Source organism: Aristolochia californica, unplaced genomic scaffold, assembly GCF_029961685.1.
Source record: "Aristolochia californica isolate CCGP_79_NKW_82.1479 unplaced genomic scaffold, dmAriCali1.0.hap1 SCAF_15, whole genome shotgun sequence".
Classification (NCBI taxonomy): domain Eukaryota; kingdom Viridiplantae; phylum Streptophyta; class Magnoliopsida; order Piperales; family Aristolochiaceae; genus Aristolochia; species Aristolochia californica.
The window spans coordinates 849,537-869,462 of NW_027181826.1; the positions used below are offsets into that span (position 1 = coordinate 849,537).

Genomic DNA, 19,926 nt, shown 5'->3' on the forward strand with positions numbered 1-19,926 from the left:
TTGGGTCCAAAGTCTTATTCCTAAAATTTTTTCCCATCTAATAAATATAAAATCCTTATACTCACTAATGTATATGGAACTATCCTTTTACATTAAATTCAAAATCTGAAGGTTTTGAAAACAAGGATAAAACCCAAAATTTGAAGGTTTTGAATCCATCACCTTCTAAAACTCAACGAGTTCTTTCCGGTGTAGTTTTCATCCTATGGGGAGTGAAACTCAAAATCCGAAGGTTTTGGGAAACCCATCCCCCACCTTTCCACCCCAATCTCCTACTTGTAAAGGTTAAACCCAGAGCTTTTGGATCGGGTCAGGTCAAATCATCCACAAAACCCAACCCTATGCACACCCTGACCATGGGGCAGGATTGCCCGTATTGGATATTCAATACAACGGGAAACTTCCTAATCAGATATGTATGATATGCATCTACTAATATATTCTTTCTATATTTGTTTGTCTCGGTTTATATAAGGTATATCATGTGGCACGAATTTTGATTAACATACGATACAAGCAAGCTTGCTCAACGGGATACGGTTTTGGGTTAATAGTTACTAAAATTCAATATGTTTCAAGCTACATATAGGTTGATATAACTACATATATTAAGCTAAATTGGTTTGTCATGTCTTAATCTATCTCGGCCTCATTATTTTTAATGATAGAAATAAAAATATTGTAATATATGATTTTATTTATATTTTAAAACCAGAGACTTCTCGAATGTCAGTCAAAATGAGTATAAAAAAACAACATTACCTTTATTCACTCTTTACACCATTTGTACAAATTATAATTACAATGATGTTTAAGAGGTAAAAGTTTTGTATAAATAAATCACCATATCTAACCCAATTGAATTGAAGCTTGGGTCTTCCCATTACCCGCCTTGCACTGGGGACAAGAGAGAGAGCTTGGCCCAAGATAATTCATGTAAAAATTCGGAAGATGTAACGCTTTACATTTTTTTTTAGTACTCCTATTAGGAGCTTTTTTTGTGACTGGTAGCATTACCATTAGTCCATGTTAAATGCATTCCATAGCATTTGAACAGACTCCCATTAAACATAATAAAAATCATAATCTTACTTTTATTGGGGCTTAAGTACTTCAAGATGTAACCAGATACGCTCCACCCAGAATTGCTATCGTTACAGGCATTATGATAAACGAAACTTGTAGTTCAAATTCTGTTAACTCCCATACTAAACAAACCATTGTCTCCATATAGACCCTGTTCTTGACAATATTTATTATATATAGGCCGCTAAGTGTCGGATTTTAAGGTGAGTGACAATATGATACTACATGCAATCCATGTCAATATACCCTATCGTATTTTAGGGGTTTAATAAAGAACCCTCATACCAACATGATCATCCCTGATGAGTAAACATGCATTGGTTAACAGAATTCCTTTCACAGCCTACCCAAGTAACGATTTAAAAAACAAGGATTGGATGGGTAGATAACCAGACTACTTGGATGAAGCACTGCCACTGCATAAACAGCCGGCTGCTACCAAATTGTAGCAGTGGCAGGAATGGACCAGGACTGAACTTTTTCACATTAAGGATAGATATGAAGAGATAAAATACCCTCGGCCACCCAATCAGGAATGGACTCAAATAAAGAACAATAAGGGGTTGCCTTTATTCTCTAAGTTTCCACAGAGAAGGAATTAAGTAAAGAGAAGGAATGAAGAGAACCTCACCAAATACTTTTCAGCATCACTTTTCATGGAGGTTGATTCTCCAAAACTAGTGGTTCAAGGAAGGATGAGGGATCCACCAGCAAGTTGCCTCAGGAACCATCAAAATCTAAATGATGGGAGAGGTATTGCATATGGACAATTGGTTGATGGCCGTCATGTATCTAGAGTTCAGATAATTGGACCATAAGAATTTGGTGTCTACAGATGCTGCACCATAATTTCAGAAATGATTATAAAGTACTTGAGATCAGCTAAAAAGGATAACAGCATAACTAATAAACTTCTTCATAAATTCTACAAAATGTTGTACTGAATTGAACCGCTTTACTGACCTGTTATTTTGAAGTAGAACCATTCGTCAATGAATTCAAGTTAACGCATTAATGATGGAAGAGAACCTCTTTTGCAGAGAAGTATACTTGCTTGGCATCATCTGCAGACCAGTTCCAAAATTTTAAATGTTTTCCTCTAGGTACAAGTAAGTGGATAATGATCTATAAAACATAAAGCCACTTCAAAATATTATTATCAAACATAAATGAGCAGAAATTAATTTCTGATTTATCTAACAGTGTTTCTTCTATCTTTTTAAAAAGCATAACTCATGCTCACCATTGTTAGATTTACCACATTGACAGCACTTATTTTGGTAATAGACCCAGACAGATAAATATGGTAAGTACCACCAAATGAAAATCCCGGGAACTCTACTGCTACTCCTAGGGACTGTTTTTGCTGCCATAGGAAAAAAAACGGGAAAAGCATTTTCCCTTTGGCTAATTTTTTTCATTGGAAAAGTTTCTTATTGGAAAAATTCCCTTTGACCAGTTTTCATGTGTTTGTGCTGCCATAAGAAATAGCGGGAACATTAGTTATGGTTTTAATTTTTATACTAGAAATAAATTATTTTTTATAAAAAAAAAAAAGGGTTAAAATAAGAGGTAAGTGATCAAGAACCAGTTTTAGTGTTTCTTGGTTTTCCTATCCTTTTTAACATTTCTTAAAGGTAAGAAGAATAAAAAAGAATCCAGAGAAAAAATTTCCATCCCCAAAATGCTACAAATGCTGAAAGATTTGGACAACAAGAAAATTATCCATTGACATTTTTTTCCTACACTTTCCTATTGGCACAAACACGCCCCTAGTGCTTTCAGGAACTACACACCAGTTATAAATGGTTGAAGCCCCAAGCAGACCAGTGGTTTCTACTGACCTTTGAGCAGCAGCCCACCCATCCTTCCAACACAAACACAACTTTCATAAAATTTAATAGATATATGTTTTCTTTTTGATAAATAGATGTGTATTCAATACCTTGAAGCCACCACAATTCACAAATCTCATGTATTAATACTCACAAAAATAAGGTAAATTTTCTCTACAGAAAAGTGCTTCCTTATAATCCATACCTGCGACTCTTTTCACACAAAATTCAGAGGGCACATTACCAACAGCCTCAACAGCCCCTTTTGCAGCAGCAATACCAACAGCCACACTTTGCATAATGTCCAACCCAGAACAGATAGAAGCAAGGATCCCTCCAACTAAGCAATCACCAGCCCCAGTTACACTAACAACTGATGCAGGAAGTGCTGGAAAATGCACAATGTAAGGATGAGAGTTGTGCTGTTTGAACCTTTCAGCACAATGAAATTTGTTCAGAGGACAGCTTGATGACACAGCTTTGTATAATGGGCTTCTGTAACGGTTAGAAATGGGGTTCCTCATTGCAGACCTCATGAAGTTGGCCCCCCCTCTTGAGCATAACAATACCCCATCTGATCCAAGAGTCAAGACAACAATCTTAATACCCTTCTCTAGTAACAAACAAATTGCAGGTTCTAAAACTTGGATCATAGACTCCAATGACCCTTCTTGTCTGATATGTTGTAGATTTTGAATAGAGAAGTATTCATCCCGACAAGATAAGGCATTGGCCATAGCAATGAGCTCATCTAGATTAGGAGAAGTACATGTTATCTGCAATCAAGTTCAGATTGATAAAAATAATAATAATAATAATAATAATAATAATTTCAGTTTTTTTTTTTTTTTTTTGAAGAAGAAGAAGAAAAGGAAAAAAGAAATTTCAATTTTATTTTCCACAGCTCTGCCTATAATGCTGCAGAGCTGAGTTAGATACCATTAGCAGACACTTGAGGTTGCACTAGCATAGGCAGGTGAGATCCTAGCACCCACGAACACATGGGCACTAGGGTAAAATTTCTCTATGAAACTCACCGCCTTTAGGCACAGAACAAAGTCTCGTTTTTTAACCTAAATACATAACTCAGGTGGTTGTCCAAAGCAGCAGGACCTTTAACATGTTGATTATAGCAGTACACTTGCTATATGTAAAATGCTGGCTTTGTCAAGAGGAGGTCTATTTAAAGGCTTGTATTGACTTCTTAAACGATCAATTATGATAACAAAACAAAAACTACTACTACTTACAGACTTGGCAATTGACACAACTCGCTTTGATTTTTTAACTGAGACAGGTTCAAACCACGCAGGAATCCCAGCATCCTCTGCAACTGAAGAAAGAAAACCAGAGATGATAATAATAAGGACAATAACTAATCATCAGTTGTGTTTTTCATAGTTTCCCAAAGTTTCATCAGTATCAACATATTGGATAAGAACCATGCCTGTATGGATATCAGTCCCTAAGACCAACAGAGTGATTTAACTGGTCAGATCTTAGAGTATTTGTACTGAACGCCAACTTACCACTCCATAGGACGATGCCTCTATGTGTGTGTAGTTTAGGGGAGAAGATTGGATATTTATCTAGGAAAAAAGTGAAAGAACAACCTTGTCTTGTTTTTTTTTTTAAAAAATGGAACAACCTTGTCATGTTAAATGAAGCATCTTGTATAACATCAAGAAAAATTTATGGATATATGAACAGCCATTTCATCCTTCATGCATATATACAGCTTCCCTCACCTATGAGTACCGAGAAATTACTACAAGAAAAGACATTGAAATTGAGGTTAAAAAGCATACTTTGGCAAGCAGCTTCAAGTGAACAAGGATTCATATTTGCATCAACCATCACCACTGGTGATGAACGTATGGTATCCCTAAACTGCCAGATCCACTCTGGTGTCAACTTTTCCTCCTGCATCAGATCATTGGATGAATGTCATAGCTATTTTACTAAGAAACTAGGCCGCTTAAAGAAGCAATAATTAAATCTCTCAAAAGAAAATTCCTAAATTTTTTTGTCCCTCAAATTAATGTGATAATGGTAAAAGTAAATAGAAAGCTTCTTACAACTGCTTGTACGCTTGCAACACCAGCAGTCAACTCTCCATCAGCACCAATTATATTTGATACAACAGGAGTTGTAATATCCTCCTGCTTTTGGATGCCTATTCTAATATAAATAACACTTATGTAACATATTAGTGTTTCAACATTGACAAATGATGCTTTGTATGCAACATTGAGTTCAAACCTTCCACTTACCCAGAAAAGAAATTGCCAAAGTTTCGAGTTCATTTACCTTCAGTGGAAAGGCCAGAAGAGCTCCAGGCGTTCAAAAGAAATTGGCCTTCAGAAATACCACAGTGCCAATCATCAAGACAAATAATGTCTTCATGTAAATGGGTAAAGCTTATATATATGTCACTACTTCAGAAGAGTGATGTATAACAAAATTAAAGCAACTGTGGAAAAATAGGTCACCTGGAACGTCTAGTCCAAGAACACTGATCATAAAAGGTTTAGTTCCAAGTTTTAACATGCACTCCGAAATATTTCTCGCGACTCCTCCACTTACCCATGTTATCTGCACAAAGAAACACTTGTACCTCAGATATGCCAGCTTAACGTATTTCTAAATTATTTTCTCGTCCTCCATAAACCTTTACTTTTTCACAAGCATTTACAACAACCTGAATGCACAGTGAATTAATATTTCTAACTTCTACGCAAGGGTCAATGACCTGAAGTCCTTTGGAATGTTGATATTAATAAGCCAAGTGTCCTTCTTCTCTATTTCTCTAATTAAAAATATTAGTTGCCGGTCATGATCACCACTGTTTTTTCAGTACAAGAGAGAATGCAGTCAGACAGATTTCTGAGTACTACCAAATTCTAGCTTCAGTTTTACTCGCTTGAAGCACAAGGAAATTTCAAAAGTATCTGAGAAAATTTATACGAGTACATACATGAAAGAGGTAATAAAAAAAAGAAAAAAGTGGAGTTACCATGCCAGGTGTAGTGGTTCCAGGTTTTGCCGGAGTAGAGGGTTTCGCATGAATATCAAGCACCATACCTCCAATGACAACAGGAGTCGGAGAGAGAGATTTCAGTTGCACTGAACTGACGGCATTCTAATACAAGGAACATACGAAAATAAGAGAACGAAAGAATTTACATGAAAGGAATTCAATTCAGAAATAATACCAAAACTAAATCTGGAAAAGTGAAAATTCCATTACTCAAATGATTTTGTTAACCAATATCAAGACGAAGCAAGGGCAAACACAATTTGCTCAAGGCCAAGTAAAGTTGTTCCGCAGAAGGCAGATGAATGAAAAGAGGAAAAGCCACAGCACAACCAAGATAATTCAAGTTAATAAGAACTAAACTAGAGAAAAATTCAGAGTCCACAGTATACATCCAGATTGCATTCCATACAATCCATGCAAAAGAAGAACAGACTAAAATTACGAGGAAAATGGAAACAGTAGACGGCAATTTCTAGCTGTCACAAGTGCGACAGAATCAACTCTTCGCAGAGCACGAAAAAGGAAAACATCCAACATCATTCTTGAAGTCACTGAAGAGCAAAAACGAAAACATAGAGTAGTATCAGAGGAAGCAAAAATTACGAGAAAACAGCTACAGCCGATTCTCTAAATAAGACAGTACAAAAACGATCTGAGAAATTAAGAGATCGATAAATAAATCGACTATTACCGTACGAATGAGACGAGTATCGGATGTATGTAAGGTGAGATGGCGAGAAATGCAATCTAATCGCCTCCGTACAGTATTCTCCATTTCTGCTACAGAACTCCGAACTCCACTCCCGAGTCCTACCCTAATTGCCCCCACAGACTACAGCTGTTCCTCGTTCCGCCTATCTGGACGCGAGAAATAATTGACAAAATTTTCCAAATGTGGCTTCAAATATATATGAATTCCAAAGAAGGACATAACTATGACACATATAAACCCTAAAACCTGGTTTTTTGTTTTTTCACAATGCTGTAAAAACCGACCCGATCAACCTCGTCACTGACCCAATTTCTCATTGTATACTCTTTAGTTTGGATACCCAATTTCATAAAAATAATAATTAAATCTTATTTAAATAATAACTAAAGATATAATTTTAAATTTATTATTTATAAATTTACGTATTTCATAATAAACCATAGCTCATAATTAAATTCGAAGTTCTTTTTCAATTAAAAAAATATAATAATATAAAATATAATATTATGGAGATATACTTGACATTTGCGTAATATTAGCAAAAGAAGATATGGAAAACCTAATTGTGGTAATACACTGGTTCATAACATTAATAGCAACAGGTGAACAAATTTTAGTAATTTCTCCTGGTGCAATAGAGAGATTTTATCAGGTAAGAAAACTGCTTCAAATGTTTTTAAGTACTATAGAAACTGAGAGAATGATATCTATGAACTACCATCAGGTTCTATGTCTGGACCTTCGTTGTTTTCCTTGTGGATTTGCCTGCAGTAAAGTGATACTTAGCTTGAATTTGTCTAAAATCATTTGTGCTCCTGCGCTTTTCACTGTAAACATTCCACTTTACTGTATGGACGATGTTCGAAGGTTTTCAAAGAGGGATGGACTTGTAGCTGTCCGAGTTTCATGTTTTGATTCCTGGGTAGTGCTGTGCTTGGCAGAACCGTTCCTTGCAGGCTGTTTTTCTCTGCGATTCTAACGGAAGAAGACCAGAGATAAACAATGTAAGTCAGTGAACATTATATCAAATTTGAAATTATTTTAAGTGGAATATGTTAAATAGATAAGCATAATTGATCCAATATCGAAAACCATTTAATGCAAAACATGAGAAAAAACTATTTCAACGGTCCAATCTTGATTTGAACGGCTAAGATAATCGTTAATCAAAAGACTGAGATGACTGTTGATCATAATCAGATAACTGAGATAATTGTTTCGTATATTTCACACCGAATAACTTTTCCTATTGGATCAATCCTCCTAGATAAGAAGAAAGAAAGAGAATTGCTTTTCAACTAAAATTGGGGATGATCCCAACCCAGGTTTGATTGAGAAGTCATGAAATAAACTTGCACTGTGGGCATCTCATTTTTCAGGAAATAGTCTCGAAATGTCTCAGATACCAACTCTTACCAAATCATCAGAGTCCTCTGATGTGGAGATCCCGCTCCTACTATTGCTGTCCTCACGACCAAAGATGAATGACCAGACTGACGACACTCCTGGCTTGCGGGCTGGTAGCAAAGAAGTGCTATGAGCTTGGCCTAGAAAAGACGACTGTGGTTTGCCTAGTCAAAGAGAAACAATCAGCAAAGCACTTCGAAACAACACGTCTGGGCTGTTTTCCAGAAATCTAGAGGATCTAGAGGATCTTTCGGGTTACAAGCAATAACATAGGGATTGAAGGTCAAGTCACCTTAGATGAAACACTGCTGGTAGATCCTTTCACCAGTGTCTCTAGAAAAGCTGCAACAGCAACTTAACAATGTTAGAATTATTCGCCTCAAGAGCTAAGCCAAGGACATAGCTTAAGGAAGAGATGTACATGATGTTTTTGCTCTCGTCTTGTTTTCTGGAGCAATATTCAGCTTTTTTATTAAACCAAAAACTTCTCTAGAGCTGTCATCCTCTACTGGAGACAAGAAAGAAGCAGCCTCTTTCTGGTTCAGATTATTGAGTTCAGTTATAAATAATTACATAACAAAACTTGTTTTTCAAGAAGTCTTCTTCCATTGTAAAAATATCACCACTGATGTTCTAGAAATTAAAGTTTCTTTAAGAACATGATAAGCCCTTAATCTTAAATTCTCAGTAAAATTATCTATTCCAGACTATATCACGAAACAAAATGAAACTTACTGATTTATTGTGATAGAACTGACGAGCTAGCCTTGTCTCATTCTCCTCCTCATCAGATAGAAAAGGATCTTCACAATCAGCAAACATATTTGAGATCATTTGCTTTAGCTCCCTTTTTTTAATTCGGGTTCCGCTTGTCGGAAGCACATCCTGCATTTCTTCTTCCAAGGGGCCAACATCACAAAGTTCATATTCCTCTTCATCATTCAAGAAACTTTCCTCTGTTTTTTGTTTCACACCACATTTGAATCTCCGCAAAATATTTTCTGTTTCTGCAGCATCCCGTTGTTGGAGCCACTTCTGATGGAGTTCATCACGCTTACCAGTATCTATAGCCAGAACTTCATATCTAGATGCAAATAGATCCTTGAATTCTTCACTCTTCCGCTTCATTTTCTTCGTCTTCTTCATTACTTCCTTGATCAATCATTAACTCATTGTCACTGTCATCTTCTTCTCCGGCTTCATCATCTACAAAAGCTTTAACGGGATCCCCTCCTGGATGGGGATCAATATTTTCCTTGCCATTGTCTTCTTCCTCAGATGAGCTGAAGACAAAATTTGATGTTAGTAAAAGGGAAAGAAAAGGAAAACAATATATGGGAAAATTTTGTTATACTTAAAGAGCAAAAAGACATAAATAAATTAATAAATATTATATGCTCCTATAGGCAAAACGGAAAACAAGTGTGATAACGTCAATGATACTCAATAGCTCATTTGAACATGGACAGAGCTCTTGCAAAAATTTCATTGAGCAATATAATTCGATCATGTGTAATGTTCCTTTCTGAAGCACCATCCCGTGTGGATTTAAAACAAAGATGCTTTGAGTCTTGATCTCTAACCGAATCAACCTGTTCTCACCTAGTTATTTCATGAATGTTCATATCAAATCTACTGTAACAGAGTTCAGACGCATGATATTTGCAGTTTTGCTCCACTTCAAGATAAATCATAGGTCAGCTACAATTGAAGTTGATGTGAAAACATGCAAATTTACTTGCAGTCAATGATCGAGATCACATAATATTTAGGAATGTAAAAATGGAACTGAAATACTTAAGGCACGTTACGTATTTAACTGGTATTCACATGCATAAATTGTTACTATGAGCTACAGTATAGATTAGTAAACAACAGACTGGATCACGTTCAGAGAGTATAAATGCACTTACTCATTTCCAAAAAGAGTAGACTCCTCCTCTAACTTTTCTGCAAGAAGAGAAGGGCTAAAATACTCTCCTCCGCAAAGCCTATCAGGATTATTCTCCAGCTGATTATCTTTTGAATCTTCTTCATGAAGCTCAGAAGAACTATATTCGAGCTGATTTTCTTCTGATTCACTTGTGAATAAGTAGAATGTTCCTAAAGCAAATCAAGAAAGTGCAACCCAATTATTCCCTTTACTTTCAGATTATGTTACCCTGACTCAAAAATAAAACTACTGAAAGTTATATCAGAATGGTTCGGTATAGACCTCATCGAGTGCACTGCTGATGGGATCTTGAGTTTCGAGATCACCCTTACTGGCTGAAACCTGAACTCAGGACATGAACCAATCATTGATCAATGAAAATGCTGGGATCAAAAAGAAAAGTGCAAAAAGCCATGACAAAAAAAAAAAAAAAAATCCAATATATCAAATTAAAGGAACAGGGAAACATTGCCATTCACTGTGTTAGATAAATTATTTTCAGGAGCAGTACTAAAACCATCCCCTGCATTTGTTGTTGGAAGACCACCATCCTGAATCTCAATAATCACATCACTTTTTCAAAGATAAATATCACTTTAACAAGACCCAAAGAATACGACCTTTAATTTTCGTATTGATTAAAAAAGAAAGAATAGACATACTTGGTCATCATTTCCACCGTCTTGTCTCCGGTCACTCTTCCCACACTGCGACCCAAACTGAACGGTGTCCCCCAGTGAAGCGTCGTTGTTCATAAAACTACCAGAAGAATCAAAACTCTAAGACCTGCCATAAAGTTTTTAAAAGTACCAAACAAAAATAAGTTAAATACATTGGCTTCCATATTGAGTTAACAGAAGAAGCTGAAAAGTAATTATTTAAACTCTAAAATTAGAAGCAGAGAACAAACAACTTTGACCTCTGCAAACGCGAGTCTTACTTTTTCAACACTTCCAGTTTCCTTTTTCGGATCTTCTCCGGAACAGATGATATAGGTTTCTGGACAATAGGTGCAGGATTACAGGATGCGTCTCTAGTTTCTGACAAATAAAATGTGCACTTACTATTTAGGATAATTTCTCAAAATTTACTGGTATAACGACGAAAAAGGGACAAACAAAAAGGGCCACTTCGTGTAAGGAAATCCTGGATAAGCATTATCTTCGAACAACCGAAATGAAATAACCGAATCATGTACTTTGGTGGAACTCACTCTTTCATAACCACGACAGAATTTTTAAAAATGAACTCATACCCCGTAATAATCTCTGAGATTTGACGTGAATCATGTCAAGGTAACTCTTCCTTTCCTGGAAAAATATACAAAGGTATAAAATTAAAAGACTGAAGAATTCGCCATGAGACGGTGTAAATAAACATTGGAAGAAAAGTCAGCTTGCTACAACCTTTGCGAGTTTTAGTTTGGTTCGCTCGGATGCTTCGTATCTGGCATCACCATCCGTACTCTTCGCCTTCTTCTTTCTTTTACCCTTCCCTTCCTCACCATCCCTGCTACCTCGTTTCTTCGCTGGTCTCTTCTCGAGACCATCGGCATTTTCCCCCGACGCATAGCATCCATCATTACTTCTTTCCTGACTTGCTTGTGGACAATCATCGGAGCTACCCAGTTTGTCGTTCGCTTCTTGACCTAGTGCTTTCAACTCTTCAGAAAATCCAGCACTTTCATGTATATCTAATTCGTTCTCAAAATTATCGGATCCAGAAAATGAGCGAATTGGACTAGCTGAGTTCTCTTCGATGAAATTCGTTTCATCAATAGAACCCAAGTTCGCAATCGAACCAGAGGCATTTACGGTCTCAAAAATCAGAGACGGCGAACCAACTGGACTCACTAGTCTTTCCTCGAGGAGATCTTCTCCGCCGCTGTCAGTGACTGACTTGGAGGAAAACAGGATCTCGACATTTGGAATTTGCGAGATACGCTTGAACCTCGACATTTCGTATATCAGTGTATATAATGGTTGATCGACTAACTGAGTTGACTCGTCGGATGCCACTGAGTTGGTCAGGGTGGAATCAACCCTAAACCCCTCTCCGAGTCCAGCCTTGGACTTGGGAGGCTCAACCCACCCAAGTCATTCTTTTGCATCTAATAAAATAATGTAATTCTCACATGGTCCATTTTAATACAAAATAAGCATTTATTTCCAATGTATACCATTTTTTTAATTGTTATAATCAAAGTTATTTTATTTACAAGAATACCATTTTCCTTAAACATAAATACAAAATGTTATTGTACATTTTTTATTTTAAATTTTAAAATTTTAAATAACACAAAATTAATATATATTTAATAATAATAATAATAATAAATGTTTAAAAAATAAATAAACACAAAAATATATATTTATTAATAATAATAATAATAATAATAATAATCATAATAATCATAATAATAATAATAATAAAATATTACTTAGACCTGTATCACAGGTCGATCCTGTGACCTGGAGTCGGGTTCTCGGTGGTTCTGGTGTGCAGAGGATTGAGAACTGAGAGGAGCTAAGAGAAACCCTAAACCCCCATTCCAGCAAATTCGAGTTTTTGATAGCAGGAGGCGCGATCGGTATTAGAAGCCCAGGTGGTACAGAGGGCAAGAGCCGATGACGACACGAATTGCTCCCGGTGTCGGAGCCAACCTTCTTGGCCAACACTCGGCCGAGAGAAATCAAGAGGCCACTGTCTATGTTGGAAATCTTGACGCGCAGGTACTTCCTCTATTCTTTGTAGTTGTATTTGTGGGGAGAGGTACATGATTTTAGCCGCAGGCGGCACATTTCTGGAACTATTTTGCGAAGATGGTTTTGCTATGATTACGGACTTTAGTGTTCATTTATTGCGGTTTTTGAACTACTGTAATGTCCAGCATTTTATGGATTTTGTATTCTTCAACTGTAGTTGGGGTTTGTGCTCAGAACATCACGGTGGAAGCTATTTCTGTTGTCTGGACTGGAATCGCCACTTTTAGGCTTGTTTATGTACTGCGTTTGAGTTGACATTGCCGAAAGATTTTTGTTACTGTGGCTTAGCTGTAGCTGAAACGTAACATATGAGTATTGTTATCGTTTGGTTTCAGGAGTTAGGGTCTTCGACTTCCAGCAGAAGTTATAGTTTCTTTGGATCAAAGGTAGTTGTATGTGATATTGCACTAATACTTTCAAATTCGTCAGGTTTCGGAGGAGCTATTATGGGAGTTATTTGTCCAAGCAGGGCCAGTTGGTAGGTTTCTTACTCTCATAATTGGACGGAGTCTGAAGTGTACATATAAAATCATGTTTGATATTTTATGAGAATTCTTAGCTGCATGCTTAACAGGAGTTAACTACAAAAGAAAATTACAAAAGATATGTACATCATCACTTCTCTTTAAAATTTGTTTGTAGAGTGGACCTCTGTCTTTGTGACTTCAACGTGCTTCAGCTGCCTAAGATGCAATAGTTGGTTCAAACTGCCACTGACATTGATTAACTAGGATATCTCAGAATAAGTTGTCTTAGGTTGAGACTGCTCTGCAATCAATTTGTTCACCAGCTTCACCACTGTCTTTGTGACCTTAACGTGCTTCAGTTTCCGCTTTTCAGTCATTTATTCTCCATATTGAATGGCTTCATATATTCTTTTTAACTGGTTGATACACACGAATTTTGCAGTTAATGTTTATGTGCCGAAAGATAGAGTAACAAACCTTCATCAAGGATATGGTTTTGTAGAGTTCCGTAGCGAAGAGGATGCTGATTATGTAAGTTAATACACAGCTAAGTAATTCTTCAAATATGTATTTGACATTTGAAAATCTCATCTAAAGTATCTGCTTTATAGCACTTATTTGTGATGATTTTTTGTTCTCTGTTATCCAGGCCATCAAGGTCTTGAATATGATCAAACTTTATGGGAAGCCAATACGCGTCAATAAGGTGAGATTGATGTGTATATTCTGTCTTATGCTCATGTTTACTTTCATGAATCTAGACTGCTTGCCTATATGTGGTTATCTTTTGTATGGAAGTAGTGCTGAGAGACTCAAAAAAGTTGAACAATAATGACCAAGATAATTCTTTTGTTATGGTCCAACGTGGTGGTGTTGTAATTTGCGAGTTTTAAGACAATGTTATTTCCAAAAAAAAAAGGATAATGTTACTTTCTTCTGCCTGGTTAAGTGCTGAGGTTGTAATGGCCGAGGACACTGCCTTGTTTGCATTTGTCTTCGACATTAATAATGAAGATGTGTAACGGTTGAGTACATTGCTTTGTTTGCATTTTTCGTCAAAATTAATAATGAAGATGTACTATCATTTGACTAGTTCTGAAGGTTGTATTATCTGCCTTTAGTGATTCTTTTTGGCTATCACATATCTTTTGTAGGACTTAAAAAAGAATCTTTTGTAGGAGCAGACTTTCTTACCTTTTTTTATATATTTGGATCTTTATTATGACTTTATGTCTTGGTTTTGTAACTTTTGTAGGAGGTGACTTATTTCATATGCATTTTTTAATATTTGGATATTTATTATGAATTTCTGTCTTGATTTTGTAACTTTTGATTTTATCTGTGTGAGCAAATTGTATACCCTGAATGGACACTGTTGTTTTCATTTTTTCATTTTTCCGAAAAAGGCAGCTGGTTTTGCTACTAAAGGCTTTGTTAAACTGTAGTTGGTTTATAGCCTGTTCTAAAGCTGGATCTGTCCTGTGTTTTGTATCCTAGGCCTCTCAAGACAAGAAGAGTTTGGATGTCGGGGCAAATCTCTTTGTCGGGAATCTTGATCCTGTAAGTTTTCTGCAGTAATTTGTAACTAGGAGCTTGTTTATGTGCATCAGATGTTCACTCTGTAAGTAACCAGACATCTTTATGGTTTATGGTCTTAATAACCTAAATAAATTTGTTTGCAGGATGTGGATGAAAAACTGCTATATGATACTTTTAGTGCATTTGGAGTCATTGTCACAAATCCTAAGGTTGGATCTCTTTCAACTCCTTTAAGTAGAGATGCTAATAATGTGGATAAAATTTTCCAATATCCAAATCTAGTTTCTAGCTTTATGAAGTAATGCATTAGCTAATTAATTTGGGTAGACACGGACATGAACTGCTACTGAAGAGCATTCTGTTGGATTATCTTATAATTCTGTGGCCAGTGGAAATGTTTTCACTGATAATATCTCTAAACATGTGACCTAGTGCCTGATGTAAGTTCTTTTAGCATGTGATGCTGAATATTTGAGAAGTCATATGTTGACATTATTCATTACTTTATCTATAAATAACTGGAATATATGAAGACACTCAAGGTCATACGTACTTCCTGTTTCAGCAATTTTCAATTGGTACCTGTTTTTCTATACATTTCTGAGTGTATATCTTGAGCTTAGTGTATCTTGTGTTGAAGTGGTCAATAGTATGTCGTGGCAGATTCTGTACTTCTTTTCTCTTGTAAACTGTTTTAAAGGGCTAAATTCTGTTTGCTTTTCATTCAAGTGCATCTCTTTATATTTCATCTGGGAAGAATAGTCTGTCCTGGAATGTTTCTGGATTTCAACAGAATGTTATTTATTTATATTTATTTATTTTTAATTTTTTTTAAAAATTGGGTGGTGAATGGCTGATTTTTGTTTGGTCACTATCATCTTTTAGCTTTTAACCGGTAGTCTTCTACTACTGACTTTTTACCTGGAAATGCTTACCTAGTGACTGCAACTACACAACACCCCAAAATGACTTGGGACCTCTCTCATTCCACACACCCACACACATATGCTCCAGTTGTGCCCTATGGTCTCAAGATGGTTTTCTTCAATTCTTATAGTTCTTTGCTGATTTTCCTCACTTTTTGCCCTGAACTAATGGATGTTGAGAAGTGTTCGACTTCGTAGATCTGTAAACATCCAGTCAGGTGTTCGTGGGGACTTCAAGTAGTCATTGGTTGGATATGGAAAGCCCACATAAAGGGGGGTCTTGTTTGCGTGTGTAATCAACATAAAGGATGACATTTTAACAAACTTTTGCCTTATCAATCTTCAAAGGACAGTTTTCTTCTCTTGCTTTCCTTCCCTCCATGTTAATATCTTAACGTCTTTTAATTGGCTCACTTAGTGGTCGTGTTGTTGTTGTTGCTGTTATTGCTGTTATATGTATTGTATATTTATGGAGGTCTTGGATGCTATATATAGTTGATGCATTTTATAAGATTTGATGCACTTCATAGGGTGAAATTTAAGCAGATATGTTGTTGTCAGCGGATACACTGATCTTTCATTCTAATATTCGCCCTCCTCTTCTTTCCTTGTTTCAGATAATGAGAGATCCTGAGACTGGGAACTCACGTGGCTTTGGTTTCATTAGCTATGATTCGTTCGAGACATCTGATGCAGCAATTGAGGTATTCTTTCCTATTTGTTAATAGAAGTCTGTGAGGAATTCTGAATTAGTATCAATTATATCGTACTCTGGCTGTAGAGTTACAAGAAGTCTGTGATGAATTCTGAATTAGTATCAATTGCATATTACTGGCGATGTAGAATTACAACATTTCCAAAATACAAAGTTGTCACTCTTCACCTTAATCCGCTGCCTCTTTTTTAAAAAAAAAATTCAATGCTGTCCTCTTGCACTTCTTGTGTTGTATTATTCTGTTGTTCTTAGCTATAAATAATTAGCATAGCTACTTGTTTGGTTAGTTAACAGGTTGGTTTCTCTCATCACTTTCCAGAGAAAAATATCTAGTTTGGGCCTTTATAGAGCTTTAGTAAGTTGCAAAATTTAGTTTGATAGATACTGAAAAGGTCAGTTGACTGTGAGAGCAAGCTTTAGTGACTCAATATGAGATGAGCTATGCTTTGATGCATCATTTTCTTTAGTTCATCTCTTTCAGGTTAGCAATCTTGTAGGTTCTTCCCTCCAATGGTGGAAGAGAATGGACCAAGGCGAAGGTTGTTTTAAGATGAATTCAGGTTCAGGGGCCTGATGAAGAATTTAAACTATAAGACAAACAATTCTTTTGTGTTGGCCTAAAACTTTAATAGTGAACTTTAGGGGACTAAGTGTTCTTATACGAGTTCTCTTACACAGGTAAGACTCGTATATCATTTTTTCCTGATTCAGACAAAGCACATATGATTGAGCAGAAGTGAGTTCCATTGTGGATCAGTAGAACTAATGCTGTTGTTTTCTTTCATCTTTCTGATTCATATTGGGGAGGCTGAGTTCACTTTCATTTTGTTTCTTCAGGCCATGAATGGTCAATATCTTTGTAACCGTCAAATAACAGTGTCATATGCTTACAAGAAAGATACCAAAGGGGAGCGTCATGGAACTCCTGCCGGTATGTCACGCATCATTTTTACTTCCCCTGAATTTTACGCTGGGGCCTTTCTGATCTAAACTTCAAATGGGTCCGTGATTTCAGATTGGTAAATAATGTCTCATGTCTCTAATGTATGTTTCCCTCTGATGTTAAAATGAATACAGAGCGAATTCTTGCTGCAAGCAATCCTAGTGCACAGAAGAACAGACCTCACACCTTGTTTGCAAGTGGACCGCCAACACTTTCCAATGGACCTCAGGCCAATGGGACCATGGGAACTCAAATGCCTCCGAGGCCTTTTGTCAATGGTGGCCTAATTCCTCCTCCACAAATGCCTCCTATGCGGCCTCCTCCTCCACAGGGTGGGGGATTCCCACCTCCCATGCAGCTTGGAGCACAGCCACCTTGGCCTGGACAGGATCCACAGCAGCAGGGCCAACCAATGTCTGCACAAGTAATGCCGCCGCCACCACAGCTTCAGCCATTTGGAGCAGCAATGAGACCTCCCCCACCAAACATGCCACCGCCACCTCCACAAGGAATGATGGGAAGACCTCCACCACCTCCTATGAGCATGGGGCCACCACCTCCTATGTGGCGGGGCCCCATGCCACCTCAGCAATATCCTGGAAGGCCAATGCCTCCGCCACCTATGTCCATGCAACCGCCTCCACCGCCTAATATGCCACCAGCTGCAACTTGAGATGTGATTCTTTCTCTCGGATGGCTGTCACATAGAGCTTGACTAGTGTTTGATCATAATTTAACTAAAACAAATTCCTGTATTGATCAAATATTTGAGGCATAAGCACAATGTATCTTAATAGGAAATGTCTTCACATCATGCTTTCAAAAAATGAGCTTCTTGGTGTTTTGGGCCTAGATCAGTTAAAGGGTAGTTTTCTTTGGTTAAAAGACCATTTGTTAATACAAGTAGAGAAGACAGTTCCTTTGTTTTACCTCTGCTGCTTCCATCCTAGTATTATGTCTCTGTGTCATGGTTTTCTAATCTTACATGCTTTGTGAATGGTGTGCATGTGCATTCGGAAGAGCAGGTGAGCTTGAAGGAAAGATCGTTCATGATTGACAATAAAGCATCACAGGTTTCTATCACAGGCAGGTGACTGTCTTCATGCCAGAAAACAGTGTGATCCGTGAATCTAGACACAGATGCAAGCATCCAAGTCTCATCTATTGAGAGACTATCAGCCACTTCACAGTCCAAGCATCCAATATAAATAGCATTAAACTGTGTCTGTTCCCTCACCTATTTTGCCCAAAACAAACAGCCTGTTTTCTTCTCTGGCAATCAGAAACTTCTCTCCTTTGAACGCTGTCGACACAGCAAAAAGGAAGTAGAATCCGAACCAACTTGTTAGAAAAGAAAGAGAAAGAAAAAGAGAAAAGAAAAGATAAGAAAACTGGTTTCTTTTCTCTTGTTTGGATGGCAAGAGAAATATAGTTTCTCTCAAATATTCTCTGCTGTCAAACAATAGAAAATATATTTTTCTATTCCTTTTTCTAAACAGACCCTTAGTGTTCCTGGTAGAACCCTTTGTGTATGTGCATTTCCTTTTGACCAGAAAATAAAGAACATTATCTTAAGTCTCATAAGGAGAAGTGAAGGAAACACAAAAGAGAGCACTTTGATTCACTTATTGCTCCCAAATGAGCCTGAACAATGATTTTAGCACCTTTAAATTGTACCTTCAAACTTGTACAACACATCTTACAATTTAATGCAAATTAAGCTAGAAATTTTTTATCACAAATCTCTTGATTTCAATCAAGCCGACTTTCGAGCCCGATCTTGAAATCGATTCGAACAAATGTTCTTTTTTTACAATAATAATTTTTACAACTGAAATATTGAAAGAGTCTAATGTGTCAAACACCACATGAATCTATTCTCATTTTATGGTTTAATTGCATCTATAATGAGATGTGGTAATCGGTGGTCTACTCTAGGCCACCTAAGATTGCAGTCCAACCATCTCATTAAAGGGGAAACCCTAAGTAATCACATATGTGATCATCATCATCTTCAACTCCTAGCCATGGACCACTATCTTCTGCAAAATTAAATTAAGACACGTTAAAAAGAATAAATGTCTCTACATCTGAAAGCTACATGCACATTAATCTATTGTTATAAACAAACTCTGAACTTATGATTGATTTGCAACCCATGAACTAAACCATTTGGCACATTGCTTCCTGTCAAAATGTGTTTTTTTTTTCTTCAAATTCATCCACCATCAAAATAAATCACATAAGAGATTCGATGTTTATATTGTTTTGCTTATCTAAAAGATGATAGTTTTACTTCGGGTGTGTTTGTGCTAATTGGAAAGTGTAGAAAAAAATGTCACGAGATTTGACCAAAATTTTCTTACAGTTCCAGTTCAAGGATGGGAAAATTTTTTACTTGATTCTTCTCGATTACTCTTGCCTTTAAAAATGATAGAAAAATAAGTTTTATATTTCTCCGATACCAAATTATAGAAAAATAAACCAAGAAATAATAAAGTGGTTCTTGATTACTTATCTCTTACTTTAACCTTAGTTTTTATATTTATAAAAACAAT

At 36.6% G+C, this 19,926-nt stretch overlaps 4 protein-coding genes across 8 annotated transcripts; 1 reads left to right on the forward strand and 3 right to left on the reverse strand.

Moving 5' to 3' along the window:
* Positions 1-1,109: 1,109 nt before the first annotated feature.
* LOC137952316 (pseudouridine kinase) lies at positions 1,110-6,808 on the reverse strand. 5 transcript variants are annotated; one of them, XM_068799450.1, is made up of 10 exons: positions 6,653-6,808; positions 5,938-6,063; positions 5,414-5,516; positions 5,232-5,279; positions 5,000-5,097; positions 4,730-4,844; positions 4,172-4,254; positions 3,127-3,697; positions 2,050-2,150; positions 1,110-1,878 (listed from the first exon to the last, which is right to left on the reverse strand). In XM_068799450.1, the coding sequence occupies exons 1-9, from the start codon at positions 6,734-6,736 to the stop codon at positions 2,098-2,100; spliced, it is 1,281 nt and encodes a 426-aa protein (XP_068655551.1). In that variant the 5' UTR covers positions 6,737-6,808; the 3' UTR covers positions 1,110-1,878; positions 2,050-2,097. The 5 variants fall into 5 exon arrangements, with proteins under 5 accessions (XP_068655551.1, XP_068655550.1, XP_068655553.1 ...); XM_068799449.1 differs by having other exon boundaries at positions 1,110-1,924; XM_068799452.1 differs by lacking the exon at positions 1,110-1,878 and having other exon boundaries at positions 2,065-2,150; positions 3,127-3,261; positions 3,354-3,697.
* Positions 6,809-7,270: 462 nt separating this feature from the next.
* On the reverse strand, positions 7,271-11,971 carry LOC137952099 (rRNA biogenesis protein RRP36-like). The gene is made up of 10 exons (XM_068799167.1): positions 11,420-11,971; positions 11,269-11,323; positions 10,954-11,053; positions 10,676-10,799; positions 10,296-10,355; positions 9,994-10,183; positions 8,816-9,363; positions 8,373-8,422; positions 8,090-8,244; positions 7,271-7,648 (listed from the first exon to the last, which is right to left on the reverse strand). The coding sequence occupies exons 1-4, from the start codon at positions 11,969-11,971 to the stop codon at positions 10,793-10,795; spliced, it is 714 nt and encodes a 237-aa protein (XP_068655268.1). The 3' UTR covers positions 7,271-7,648; positions 8,090-8,244; positions 8,373-8,422; positions 8,816-9,363; positions 9,994-10,183; positions 10,296-10,355; positions 10,676-10,792.
* On the reverse strand, positions 7,381-10,768 carry LOC137952097 (uncharacterized). Its single transcript, XM_068799166.1, has 10 exons — positions 10,676-10,768; positions 10,473-10,564; positions 10,296-10,355; positions 9,994-10,161; positions 9,230-9,363; positions 8,816-9,144; positions 8,502-8,616; positions 8,090-8,244; positions 7,521-7,648; positions 7,381-7,438 (listed from the first exon to the last, which is right to left on the reverse strand). Exons 1-10 carry the CDS (start codon positions 10,766-10,768, stop codon positions 7,381-7,383), a joined length of 1,332 nt encoding a protein of 443 aa, XP_068655267.1.
* A 524-nt stretch (positions 11,972-12,495) lies between the features above and the next one.
* Positions 12,496-18,297, forward strand: LOC137951665 (uncharacterized). Its single transcript, XM_068798488.1, has 9 exons — positions 12,496-12,745; positions 13,208-13,256; positions 13,688-13,776; positions 13,895-13,951; positions 14,743-14,805; positions 14,928-14,993; positions 16,328-16,414; positions 17,263-17,356; positions 17,503-18,297. Exons 1-9 carry the CDS (start codon positions 12,641-12,643, stop codon positions 18,039-18,041), a joined length of 1,149 nt encoding a protein of 382 aa, XP_068654589.1. The 5' UTR covers positions 12,496-12,640; the 3' UTR covers positions 18,042-18,297.
* Positions 18,298-19,926: the final 1,629 nt, after the last annotated feature.

Bases quoted from the DNA above. Each gene is read 5' to 3' on its own strand.
- LOC137952316 (XM_068799448.1), bottom strand. From the start codon at position 6,736: ATGGAGAATACTGTACGGAGGCGATTAGATTGCATTTCTCGCCATCTC. The intron at 4,845-4,999 runs GTAAGAAGCTTT...GATCTGATGCAG, and splicing joins TTGCAAGCGTACAAGCAGTT to GAGGAAAAGTTGACACCAGA. The intron at 3,698-4,171 runs GTAAGTAGTAGT...ACTTGATTGCAG, and splicing joins TTGTGTCAATTGCCAAGTCT to ATAACATGTACTTCTCCTAA.
- LOC137952097 (XM_068799166.1), bottom strand. From the start codon at position 10,768: ATGAACAACGACGCTTCACTGGGGGACACCGTTCAGTTTGGGTCGCAG. The intron at 10,162-10,295 runs GTCTATACCGAA...CTTATTCACAAG, and splicing joins TCAGCAGTGCACTCGATGAG to TGAATCAGAAGAAAATCAGC. The intron at 8,245-8,501 runs GTACATCTCTTC...CTCTTTGACTAG, and splicing joins GACGAGAGCAAAAACATCAT to GCAAACCACAGTCGTCTTTT.
- LOC137952099 (XM_068799167.1), bottom strand. From the start codon at position 11,971: ATGTCGAGGTTCAAGCGTATCTCGCAAATTCCAAATGTCGAGATCCTG. The intron at 11,324-11,419 runs GTTGTAGCAAGC...ATATTTTTCCAG, and splicing joins CCAAACTAAAACTCGCAAAG to GAAAGGAAGAGTTACCTTGA. The intron at 11,054-11,268 runs GTATGAGTTCAT...TTTATTTGTCAG, and splicing joins ATCTCAGAGATTATTACGGG to AAACTAGAGACGCATCCTGT.
- LOC137951665 (XM_068798488.1), top strand. From the start codon at position 12,641: ATGACGACACGAATTGCTCCCGGTGTCGGAGCCAACCTTCTTGGCCAA. The intron at 12,746-13,207 runs GTACTTCCTCTA...CAAATTCGTCAG, and splicing joins TTGGAAATCTTGACGCGCAG to GTTTCGGAGGAGCTATTATG. The intron at 13,257-13,687 runs GTAGGTTTCTTA...CGAATTTTGCAG, and splicing joins TGTCCAAGCAGGGCCAGTTG to TTAATGTTTATGTGCCGAAA.